At 43.5% G+C, this 12,454-nt stretch overlaps 2 protein-coding genes and 1 long non-coding RNA gene across 7 annotated transcripts in view; 2 read left to right on the top strand and 1 right to left on the bottom strand.

The window, feature by feature from the left end:
- The window catches only part of ap5b1 (adaptor related protein complex 5 subunit beta 1), a 5,775-nt gene extending 2,003 nt beyond the window's left edge, over positions 1 to 3,772 (top strand). Inside the window, exons 2-3 of the mRNA XM_032549394.1 lie at positions 608 to 1,402; positions 1,771 to 3,772. Coding sequence (XP_032405285.1) covers positions 608 to 1,402; positions 1,771 to 3,663 — 2,688 coding nt within the window. The 3' untranslated portion in view covers positions 3,664 to 3,772. The remainder of the gene's footprint in view (positions 1 to 607; positions 1,403 to 1,770) is intronic.
- A 1,508-nt stretch (positions 3,773 to 5,280) lies between these two features.
- On the bottom strand, positions 5,281 to 8,017 carry c20h1orf50 (chromosome 20 C1orf50 homolog). Its single transcript, XM_032549395.1, has 5 exons — positions 7,851 to 8,017; positions 6,987 to 7,102; positions 6,826 to 6,912; positions 6,594 to 6,725; positions 5,281 to 6,035 (listed from the first exon to the last, which is right to left on the bottom strand). The coding sequence occupies exons 1-5, from the start codon at positions 7,897 to 7,899 to the stop codon at positions 5,850 to 5,852; spliced, it is 570 nt and encodes a 189-aa protein (XP_032405286.1). The 5' UTR covers positions 7,900 to 8,017; the 3' UTR covers positions 5,281 to 5,849.
- On the top strand, positions 5,944 to 8,671 carry LOC116710374 (uncharacterized). Of its 5 annotated transcripts, XR_004337088.1 has the most exons (5): positions 5,944 to 6,058; positions 6,266 to 6,353; positions 7,506 to 7,656; positions 7,793 to 7,833; positions 7,919 to 8,671. It is a non-coding gene; the product is annotated as an uncharacterized LOC116710374 (long non-coding RNA). The 5 variants fall into 5 exon arrangements; XR_004337086.1 differs by having other exon boundaries at positions 7,793 to 8,671; XR_004337085.1 differs by having other exon boundaries at positions 7,506 to 7,833.
- Positions 8,672 to 12,454: the final 3,783 nt, after the last annotated feature.

Raw genomic sequence — 12,454 nt, 5'->3', positions numbered from 1 at the left:
AATATGCCATGAAAATGTGTAAATCTCCCAGTAATTAATTCATTCTAAAAAATATTAAAAGACATAATTAAATAATTAAATTTGCCACTAGATAATTAAATGTGTCATCAAATAGTTAAATACATCGAGTGACTCGATATGTCATGAAATTATGACATTTGCAATTAAATAATTAAATGTCAAATGAATGAAATTTATCTTTTTAAATAATTAATTTCAATAATAAAGTCTTCTTTTGAAAGAAAACATGTATTAAAAATATATGTAATTATTTCACTGCGTATTTATTTATTCCATGGCTCCTGTGCCAGTGTCATGAAATAATTTAACCAGTCGAACCCAGCAGGAAGTCAGTGGGCGGGACTAACGTTGATCCTGTGAAATCCATTGACTTAAGTCATTTGTTGTGGTCTTACAAGCTATATTGTCAGGCTTTACACTTTGAGATTCACTGTATGTTCTGCAAAGGTTCAAAATGACCATGGGGAGATGTCTGGGAATCAAATTGTGCTTTGTGCCGTCTCTACTTATCCTGCACTTGCTCCTAATCATATATCGATGTTTCTCGTAAGAGTTTCTGATCCCTTGTGTTCTTTATCCCACCCAGGTCCTCCTGTTGTCTCCCCTCTGTGAATATCCAACCCTGCTGTGCTCCTCAGAATCTGCCGGCGAGGAGACAGCCCTGGATCTCATGTCGGTGTTCACCCAGTGTCCGTCCAGGTTCAGCCAGTTTCGCTGCCATCTCCTCGTGGCCCTCACCGGCGTCCTCGTCTGCTCCTCCTGTGTGAACGGCCACTCCCGGGCTGCGCTGGACTTTCTCGACTTGCTCCTTCGGATGGCTCGGGACGCCAGCGACCCCCCCGGCGAGGGCACACGGCGCCTTCTCAGAGCGACGGCCTGCGACTGCCTGCGCGAGATGGAGGCCAGTTGTCCCGGACTTCTCTCCCAGCGCCTCGAGCTCTTGGCCGGGCTGCGGCAGCTGGAGACCTCCAGGCTTCATCAGGCTTTTGGGGTGCTGCAGATTCTGGCGCTGAGAAATGCTGTTTATCAGCTCACTAAGCAAGCAGGAGCAGGCGCTGCGCATCTTAAAGCTCTGCTAGGAGGAAATGGCTCCGTTGCGTGGGAGGCAGACCAGGAAGCCGTCCACATGGACGCCACGGATGCGGCCATGCTGTTGTCCCTCATCCTAGGACCAATGGGCAGAGTGCCGACCCTTCACACTGGACCTGACTGTAAGGAGCTGCGGTCTGTCCTCTCTTCCCTATTAGAAGAGTCCTACCTCCTCACGCCTTTGTGTCAGGCTGCACTTTTCCACAGACTAACCGAGGTGGTTGCCATGGTGCCCGGGATCCCTCCAGCCGTATTTCGAGCTCAGCTCCTGCGACTGCTGGGAACCAATGAGGTTTGTGTTCAGGGATTATTTTCAAACTACAGTGGGATGCTACTTTCAGATTTTTCTTTTTAATGTTAAAAAGAAAAAATCTGCTGGGAGGAAATTATAAGCTTCCTCCCAGCTTATAATTTTACACTGCTTTGTGTTGGCATGTCATATAAAATACGCTGGGTTGTTGGTATGTTTGCCAGGCACCGTAAATTAGTTTCAAGTTAAGCCGTGCGTCGACATTCTTTTAGAGCCCAGAGCTGGAATGGTTTTAGTTACTTGCATCATTTTTGGTTATTTCTGACATGGCATGAATTTGAGTTGGCAGCACAAAGAGTTCCTAAAACTGCTGAACAGGTTTCCCCCCCTCTTGTTGTTGACACCGTCAGGTTTGCCTCCTCCATGTCACCCTGCTGATGAAGTGCGGCTTCACCGACAGCCTCTTCAGCGCCGAAGACGAAGCCTTCCTCCTGAAGCGGCTGGTAGTCCTCTCCCAGCACCCGCTCCTGAGCTCGCCCGAGAAGCTCTTCTACATGGACTGCATCCTGCACTTTCCAGAGAACCGTCCAATCAGCTGCGGTGACAGCGACGAGGCCCCTCCTGTGCTGCTGACCCCACAGCTGGCCTCGGTCCTGCTACCTTCGGTGTTTAATGACAGCGCCACCCTGCTGAGCCGACTCAACCTGCAGGCTCTGGTCTTCCTGGAAGAAGGGGACGAGGAGAGCCGGGGCCTGGCCTACATCTACGACCACCTTGCGGCGCTGCTGCACATCGTGGACAGGGGAGGCAGCAGAGATATTGTTGTGACCTTTTTCAGAGCTGCCTTCCTCTTCCTGTTTTACTTCCACCATGTGGAGCGGTACGTAACTTGCCTTAGCGAGCAGCTATGCCATCTCTACCTCCAACACACCCGGCTGGCCCCACACATCCTCAACCTAGTCAATCAGACTCAAGAGAGGTTACCGGAGTGCAAGTGGTTTGTGGGGCTCCTGCAGGGTCTCCAGAGAGTGATAACCAGGGTCCCGTTTGGCCAGCTCCCCCTACATGACCTCAGCAGCCACCTTAAGGTGCTGGATCGGGTGGCAGAGGAAGAAGAAATCTGTCAGCGTAGCTCCCTTAGCTTTCTGTCCACTATTGTCACCCAAACTTCCTCCTCGCTGTGTACCAGTGGCGACTGGCGGTTGGGAAATGGTCTGCTGGGAGTTTGCCGCCGTGTGCTCCTCCATCCCAATCTGGACTCTATGCTTATTCCTTTGGCCGACATTCTGCAGCATCTTGCCTTCCACTATGGCGACACGGACATCAGGGACCACGCCCGCCTCTACTACACGTTCCTCACGATGTTATCTCGGGAGAAGCTGTCCGCAGTGCTGGTGAAGAGTGCCGCAGAGGGCGGCGGTCAAGTCAAGAAGCGAACGCTGTCCTGCGTTATGGCGGAGAGCGAGGGGCTGACTAACACCCTGACCGTCCACCAGACCGAGAAATCCATATTTCAGCTGACCGAAGCTTTACCTGGGCCACATCAAGAGGCAGAAAACCTTCAGCTGAATCAGGAGGATGAGTACAAAACACTGGAATGTTACAGGGCTCAGTTCAGCAAGTCTGGCTTTGCTTCACTTATTGTGTTAAAGTACCACCTGACCCACACGGAGCCCCATGACCCTCGCTTCGAGCAGCTTTTCAGCATCCAGCTCCACTTCAGCCTCACAGACGATCACTACGAAGAGCTGCAGGACATCAGCGTCCCCTGTCTCTTCAGACAGGGACCACTGCCCGTGGTGCAGCTGACACTGAAGCCCAGACGGCCGTACCCAACCACCATCCACGCGAGCGCCATCTTCACCTCTAAGGACGGGCTCACCTGGCACACCGCTATGCCGGACATCCACGTGGCATTCCAGCAGGTCTTCCTGCCGCTGCCCGCACCCCCAACCTGGAGCAGAGCCAGCACACGAGACGTCTTTGAGTGCCTGTGGGATGAAATGCGCCGTGAGACGGGAGAGTCTTGTATCAGTCTGTTCTGCTGCCAGCTGCGGGAGGCCGCTCTGAAAGCTCTGGTGGAGAAACACTTCCATTCCTTCCTTGTGCCAGACCCGTTGGAGGAGGCAGCCGAGTTCAGGGCGCTCCTGTTTCTCCCACCAAAGTCTCACATGCTGCTTAAGATCGGCTCTACGGAGGACGCCGCGCACTTCAACATGGCCACCGATGACTGTCGGCTGCTTCCTCAGATGAACTCATACCTGCTGAAAGTCACTTCTTCACTAGAGAATTCTGTCTCATGATTTTAACATGGACATTTTTCAGTGTAGCGTAAAAAAAAAGCAGATAATTGATCTGAAATTAAGACTATTGCACTTTGATGATCTTTTAATAAACATATGAAGTTAAATATATTGTCTTCTTTTGAAAAGTTCCCTTACTTTACTGATTCAGACAGTAAAGTTTAGATTCATTCTCCATAATAAAATACACTGATCTGTTCAAACTAGAAAAAAAATAAATAAATTACATCGTGGCGTCGCGAGTACGACTCCCGTCCTCGGTTCCTTTGCCGCATGTCTTCCCCTCCCTTCTCTCTGCCCCCTTCCTGTCATATTACTGTCAAACCCCACTGGTGCCAAATAAATGACATTAAATCAATCAAAGTATTTTTAACGCAGAGATGGCCCAGCCGACAGTCGAGCCACAACACATCACTGTTAGAAGACGGATATGGACAGAATGTGTTAATGACATCTATGAGATGGAAAGATTAACATTCTCAGAAAAATCTAGAGACAAGTTTACAAACGGGAACCTTATGTTAAACTCAACATGCAAGAATATTGGATGATTAATAAAAAAAATGGTAGAAAAGAGTTGGTTCATTTTGGAGGACGTGTCAGTCGGCTCTAATTTCTTATTTTTGTACGTACAAGTAATGTCTCCTTGTTTTTTTGTTTTTTTTTATAAATGCAAATTAAATATGGGGGGAATTTTAAATTTAGGTTCAGCTCAAAGTAGGTGCTTTAGTTAATCTGCATTATGTAATGTGTTAAAATGTTCAGATTGCATTATAAAAAAATAGGTCTATATTTTTAGGGCTGGTAAAAAATATAGAGATATTTTTTTAATAACAGTTACATACTGCAGCTGTAAGAGAACTGCGAAGCAAAGATCATTGAAAAATCTGAGAAGGCGTAGACTGCAGCTGGAGTCAGAGATTCAAGATCAACACACGTTCGTTGTATGGAACCAGTCCTGAACCAGAGGCTAAAGTCAGAAGTGTCTTACTGGACCTGGAGAAAAAGAACTATACTTTGGTTTGGTAGTCCAAAGTTTTCCTTTCAGATCAATCAAGTTAAATCAATCAGGTTTATTTGTACAGCACATTTCAGCAACAGGGCAGTTCAAAGTGCTTTACATCCCAAAAACAGATGAAAGTAAAGTTTGTATTTCATTTGGAAATGAAGATCCAGAGTCTGGAGGAAGAGTGGAGAGACACAAACTCCACCCTGCTTTTGGCCACTGTTAGGTTTTCACAAGTGATTTGGGTTGCCATGTCATGTGCCGGTGTTAATTCACTGGGTTTTCTGAAGTCCACGGTCATTTCCCTATGCTGACGAGCTTTATGGAGATGCTGATTTTATTTTCTAGCAGGACTTGATACCTCCCCACACTACAAAACTTACCAAAAGCTGGTTTAATGACCATTTTAACACCAACAAACTGGCCTGACATGAACCCCACAGGAAATCTGTGGGCTTTTGGGAAGAGTAAGTAAGACAAACCAGAACTAACAGATGTAGGTCTCTGCACCTCAGCAGAACCACAGGCTGACTGCCTCCACACCACGGCGCATTGATGCAGTGTTTCATCCAAAAGGAGCCCTGACCAAGTACTGAGTGCTGTACAGAACGTTTCTGTAAGAAAATCTGGTTTTATTAGCCTGATGCAACATTTCAATGTTTTGAAAAACTCCCATTTGGGGATTTCGTCAACTTGACACCAGAAATTAAATTAAGAAAAAGTAAACACTTGAGATGCATTTCTCTGTGTGGAACGAGTTTACAGGAGTTTTACTTTCCGAACAGAATTCCAGAAACTGCACCTGTTGATGGTGAAAAGAAAATGTAGACACTTTTTCTATTCTGTGACGTTTTTCTCTGTCTCCGAAGCGTGTTGATGTCCGACTGCTGTAGAGGTATGACTGTCCGATGTAAACCATTGGTTTGTGTTAATGATTGGTCAAATACAAGCACAGCAAAAACATTCCAAACAGTTTAAATTAAGCACACACACACTCTCATGAGTCCTGGTTTTATATTTTCCAGAAAATGAAAAACACACATTCTTTGAAAATAAGCCATTATGCATTTATGGCAGCCTAAGACAAAACGGTGGCTCACTGACGGCAGTCTTTTAGTCCCTGCGTGGGACATGTATCTGTATGTACCGATCATATTTTTGGTCCAGTTTAAACGGGACTTCATTCATCTAGACCTCTGAAGTTGGGTCCCGTGTATGGAGGTAGGGCTGTCTGGTGGCTGAGCAGTTTGCCCATGACGGCGAGCTCTGCGTCCCTCTTCTCCACCTCATCCACAGGAGTCCAGGACATGTCAGGCTGAAGCTTGAATGCGCCAAGAAACGGATGAGGGCAGCTTGGTCCCCACTCCTTCAAAGGAAATTGGAAAACAGGTAAGCCAGATAGAGATAAAACAAGATGACTCTGTATCAAAAAAAAAACACTCTCATGCGAACCTAATAAAAATTCGGCTGCCAACTGGACGTGAGATTTTTGTCCACTGGACAAATTTTACTCCAGGGTTGTCGCTCTGAGTGATGTATTTTATCCCACTTATTCCTGCACAATGTCTCTTATGCATTTACTAATTCCTTCTAAAGGAAACGCATTGGGGTGTCGCGTCTGTAACTTAGCAACAACTGAACCGATGACTTCACATCCTTTGTCGGCAACAGCTGGGGGTGAAATGTAAGCGGCTGCTAAAACAACAATGAACTCTCCTGGTAAATAACGAGGACAAAAACTCTCTGCCAAGAGTTTAAATTTTGAACTGCAACTGTTGCGACATCACACACACACACAGAACTGCTGAGTCATGTTAGGTATTCATATGAGCTCCCTACAGAGACTCCCCCTCCGGGTGTGTTAGATAATGCATAAAATGAGCGGAGGTGACAGAACTCGAAGCTCACGTTTCATGGAACCAACCTTAGGGGAGATGATGGAGAAGTATTTCTGTCCAGACGGCCGCTGGTACAAGTAGTACATGTTGCCTGGCTTTTTCACAACATTACAGGCAGCATGGTGGAGGTCAGCGTCTCTCTTTGCTTCTTCTAAAACCTGCGGTCGTCAATCGGCGATCAATGCCACGCGCCATCCGACGGGTGAACGTGACCCGTCTGAACATAAACACAACCGTTTTGTGAATCGACGGTCATACCTTTTTGGCCTGCTCCTGCAGGTACCTGATCTGGTCAGCGATTACTGTCAGTTTGTTGCAAGCGTTGGCTTTGACAAAGTCGTCCCCCTGAGAAACATCCACGTCACTTCAGGAGGAAAAACGCTCTTGTGAGCTAGACAACTTGACAAAACATGCCTCACCTTCTGCACTTGCTCGGCAAGAGCTACCAAGTCCATGGGGTCGCCCACTCTGTTGGTCTGATAGGAGCTGACCAGTTCCATCCCACTGGGGGCCGTGCTGGTTTCAACCAGGTTCACTACAACACACATGGCAAGGCCACATCATGACTGTCACAGAGTCTGGGAAATCCCTGATTTTATGAGTTAGTTTTTGCAAGTGCAATTAAACCATAATCGTCACATAGAAAAAAATATATATTTGAATTTGACATAATTTGACTGAATGTTAAGGAAGAAGACCAAGCAACATAATGCAAAGATGACATCTACACAGATAATAATCAATTATTTCTTAACTCAGGTTATCAATCAACGTGCTCACTTCAGTGTTCTTATTCTTTAAATAACATTGTTTAATACTGGGATCAATTAGTTAACCAGGATTTAGCAATAAAAACATTCCTATAGTGTAGTATTTGTTCAAATAAAATGTAATACTATCACTAAAACTGCAAGCTATTCTCATGGGTTCCTTTGCAGTGGCCCCCCGTCAGCAGCCGCGGGCTCGGAACCCTGATAACTTCATAATATCTGGGTTCCGAGTGGACATGTGGAGTCAGAACAGCTGGGAGTCAATGGTGATCCAGGCTTGTGTAACCACTCTGTCACCGCCTTCCGAAGACACGCTCATGTAATGTATACCTACTGACAGTTTGGCTACACGAAAAATAACATCAGCAATTACCAAACACCAAATATTATACAGTAAGAATACGACGACGCGGACTGATATCTCTTTTTTTTTCTCTTCTTTTTTTTTTTTTAAGATTCGGCGCAGAATAAATGTTTTCGTCATGTTTCGCACTAGGTGAGTAAAAGTGTTACCTGTGGTGACCTTTTCTGGTTGGCTGGGCAGACTGACGGCCTTGTCCATTTTCTCTTCCCTCGTTTAGAACCGAGCTTTTCTCAACCTGCCTCCCTTCCTCCGGCCAAACGCCGGTGGTTCCCGGCTGCTGCCTCCGACCGCCTCGCGGAGAACTAAGGGTTTAGCTTCTGTCATTAGCAGCAGCAACATAGATATAGATACATAGATGTTGCCTCGACGGCTGCCGGTTTTTTTAAATGTAAACACGGGAACTAGTCTTGTCCAACTCCAATCACTCCGTTTTCAACCTGCTTGATTTGTTACAACTTCAGGCGCGTTTCATGTAAAATTCTAATAAGAACTGAAAGAATAAGAAACAAATGTAGCCAGATCTATGTTCTATTCATGTCTATGTTGAATTAACCTTCTAGGCTTTTGTGCACAAAGAATTAAATTCGGTTGCACTCGCTCACAACATAGACATTAAACAGATGTAAACCTCGAAATGATAGAAAACAGTTTTGTATTTTTTAAAAAGTAAAAATAAGAAACATAGGTGCATTTTAGCACATTAGAATATTAATGAAAAAATCATTTATTTTGAAATGTGAACGTTATATATCCATAGATTACACATAAACAGACATATTTCACATATTAGTTATGTAAATGTTGATCAATCTTAGTCTACCTAAGATGTAGCAAAATCCCCAAATCAGTTTTTTTTTTTTTTTTCTCTTTTACCCGTTAACTTAATCTGAATATGGAATCAGGAGTGTTGCTGTAACACACGATGGATCAGAAGGCTGTGAAATAAAATATTTAAATTATAAGAGCGGAAGAAACAACGTTTCAGCTGGAAGCTCGCGTTGAAATTTATGGGAGCCCGTTTCCGCCACTTTGTAAAAAAAAATAAAATAATAATTATCTCATTATAATGAGATACTATCTCATTATTATCTCATTATTTTGAGATACTGTCTCATTATTATCTCGTTATTTTGAGATACTGTCTCATTATAATGAGATAGTAACTCATTATTTTGAGATACTATATCATAAGGAGATTATTTATTTATTTATTTATTTATTTTTTAACAGAGTGACGGAAACGGGCTTCCATAGAAATTAAGAAAATTTCAATACAAAATTTTCAATAATAAAATTATTTTATTTTCTTACAATAAAGCTCCAGGAAGCAGCTCAAAAAAAAAACAAAAGCTGACATCTGGATTTGGTCGGCTGGTGTTCAGCTGCGTTGGTCCGGACCGCGGGGAGCTGCGTCCGCCCGACACAAAGGGGGCGATACTGACGTAAAGCTTTCAGGGTTAGAGGCACATCTACGTCTTCATTTCTATGTCCGCAGTGTCGTCACTGCACGATCCGTCGAGGTCTTGTGCGAAATTCTGTTACCCTGTGAAAATCCGCGCCCCCTGTGTCGGGAGCGCGCATTGCAGCCAGAGAGGCGGATCTGACCATTTTCAGATGGTCAGATCTGAAAATGATCTGAAAATGATCTGACCATCATTTTCAGATCATTTGAGTAAAAAGTTACTCAAGGCTGAGAGTCAGATGGCTGATTTTACACACTATTAAAACTCTGTCACATGAATGTTTACACTACAGGGCAGTTTCTCCTGTCTGAGTCTGTAAGGACAGGATGAGATGTGGGTTAAAGAAAGAAGAAAAACCAAACATTGCTTCTTTTTATCCATCTAATAGCTTGAGAATGTTTTCTCTCTCCTTCAGAGCTTTCCAGGCCTGATCCTTCTCCTTCTTGGGCCGAGAAATTGAAGACAACTCCTATAACTCATACACAACTGAAACAACTCATATAATCATGTCAAGGTTGTAACATTCAGTTTTAGTCGGCAGCTGTTGTTTTAAAAAGAAGCTATAACAAAATTGTAAAATAAATAAATAAACGAGGTCTTCTTACGCTGTTTTGTGTTGTTATTTTAAACGCCAAGAGAATCGCTCTTTTTCCAACTTTTGTCACTTAAGTCTGACAAATAAAAGTCAGTCACCAAACAGTTTTCCAACACGTAGTGTGTATTTATAATTGTTCATTGCTGATATAAGAGGATGGAAGCTGGCTGATAGCAGGGCACAAACAGGCACGTGCAGAGGGGGGGTTGCGAAGGGGGCTTGAGCCCCTGCCTTTATTATCCTTGATGCCCCTAGTGCCCTTTATAAGTTTTATAATTTTTTTAATTTTATAATGTTTTTTAAATTTTTTATTTTTAATCTGTATGTCATAAGGCCTGTTTGTGTCCCTCAGCAATAATATTTAGCTAAATATAATAATTTAGCAAAATAAGCTAGTCTGGCTGCCCTCAGTGTAATAATGACTCTCAGAGCCTCCATGTTGTTCAGACTCCTGGTCCATGGTGAGGAGGAGGAGGGCGGATCTGCCCTCTAACTATCAAATTATGGGCAAGAATATTTTTTCATACACTGGTTTGTGAATAAAAACGTAGGTCTGATGTTGACGTTAGAAAAACTGTTTCTATTTATATTTTCATAATCGTCCTTGCAATAGCGGGACAAAACCCGCCTCGCCACTAAACACAGAAATGCTGCAGAGAAACTTCTGACTTTAACTTCATCATTCTGCTAAAGGCCCGGTTCACTACAGGCAGTCTGAGTCGGTCCCACCGGCTGATATAAAGAATATCTGTCTTTATATCAGACGGCCTGATATAAGACACGGTACCGACTATCACCACGAGTCGCGACGCACCTCAAAGCCCTGGTACCACCTGGTACCACCTGGTACCACCTGGTACCACCTGCTCTCTGTTCGCTCTGCTTCTCCTTAACGTTTCTACCAGGCAGGTTAAAGCCGCTGCTGACGGGATCTGGGCTGGAGGTTCACGGCTGTAAATAGAAGTTATTGCAGAACCTCAAATGTTAAAGGAAGATTCGGCCCATTTAGAGTCACAAAATAAACATCAGAGAAAATATTGTAGTAATAATTAGAACCGCAGCAAAAAGCCAAACATGCCACAATGAAATGAATCAAAATGTCTCCAAAGGATCGGGGGACTGACATGGGCCACCGGGGGATTCCAGGTGGATTCCAGGTAGATTCCAGGGGGATTCCAGGTAGATTCCAGGCAGATTCCAGAGATGCGCATCGCAGCGGCTCTTCATGCAGGGCCGGCCCAAGGTAATATGGGGTCTTAGACAGAACCCCCCTCCACCCGGAACCCGTCCTACTAAGAACCTCAGCATCACTAACATGTTTAAATATCGATCAGGTGAATCTGTGAGAGGGAGACCAGGTTTATTGGCAGAGTTTAAAATCAATCACTGATTATTGGTTATTTGCTGTGATGTATTTGTGAACAAACCCAATTCAAACACAAAGATTACACCATATTGTAACCATGGTAACACAACAATCAAACTATCAAGATGATTCTTTAAATTTTTACAAAGTAAATGTCCTAATTAAATCCTAAATGTATTTTTTTTTCTCAGCTGAATGCATTAAATAAAATGTAATAACATTGTCATTCTCTATAAATGATGCTACAGGTTTAGATCTATGGTCTGTGTTACAATTAAACCATTTCTAGGGGCCCCTGAATGTCTGGAGGCCCCTGAATGGCCCCTACCAGCAGCTAATGAGTTTTCTTTGCCTTGATATCTCAGTCTTATAATTGTAGATCTAGAGGTTTAACATCAAACTATTATATAGAGTTAACCCCTTTGAGTTTTTTGATCTATAAATCAGTCTGCAGCCAGGTTGTTCTAGAGGTAAAATAAATATTATTAGGGCTTCATTAGTAAAATGGCAGCAAATTAGCTTATTTCATAACTTCATAACCTTTGACCTTCTCTCCTCTGGTCTGTTTAACAGCTACAGTCTCAGATCAGATCAGCCCTCCAGGACTGTCAGCAGCAGAAACAGAAACTTTATACCTGTTGGGGAAAATATAGACTAGATTTGCTTTGCATTTCCCTGCATGATGGCAACGATATAATAGGATCCAATTAGATTCTTGATTAATATGGATTGTTGCTATGTTGTTGTACGGAGTTTTGTTCAATGTGCCCCTTTTTTTAAATTTGAGCCCCTGCCCCTCCTGGCCTCTGCACGGCCCTGCATGTCAAGGTTGTAACATTCAGTTTAATCGGCAGCTGTTGTTTTAAAAGGAAGCTATAACAAAATTGTAAAATAAATAAATAAACGAGGTCTTCTTACGCTGTTTTGTGTTGTTATTTTAAACGCCAAGAGAATCGCTCTTTTTCCAACTTTTGTCACTTAAGTCTGACAAATAAAAGTCAGTCACCAAACACAGTTTTCCAACACGTAGTGTGTATTTATAATTGTTCATTGCTGATAGAGGATGGAAGCTGGCTGATAGCAGGGCACAAAAATTAAGACTTCCTGAAAAGATGAGAGTGTAGACTTCCTGGTAAATCCTGTTCTAATGTAAAATATGACAGATTACTGGATTAAGGAAATTTATAGTATATTACATGCTTTCACACATAATATTTTTTGAGAATTTGGAAACAGTTGCTCTTTATTTCCCCAAGTTATGGGGGGAGGAGAGAATCGATATTTCAGCTGCCAGAAATTATTTGCCAAAGTTAAAGGAGGAGAACCAAA

Source organism: Xiphophorus hellerii, chromosome 20, assembly GCF_003331165.1.
Source record: "Xiphophorus hellerii strain 12219 chromosome 20, Xiphophorus_hellerii-4.1, whole genome shotgun sequence".
Taxonomy (NCBI): Eukaryota; Metazoa; Chordata; class Actinopteri; order Cyprinodontiformes; family Poeciliidae; genus Xiphophorus; species Xiphophorus hellerii.
Note: the sequence above shows the minus strand (reverse complement) of the source record. Positions and strands in the feature narration are given on the sequence as shown.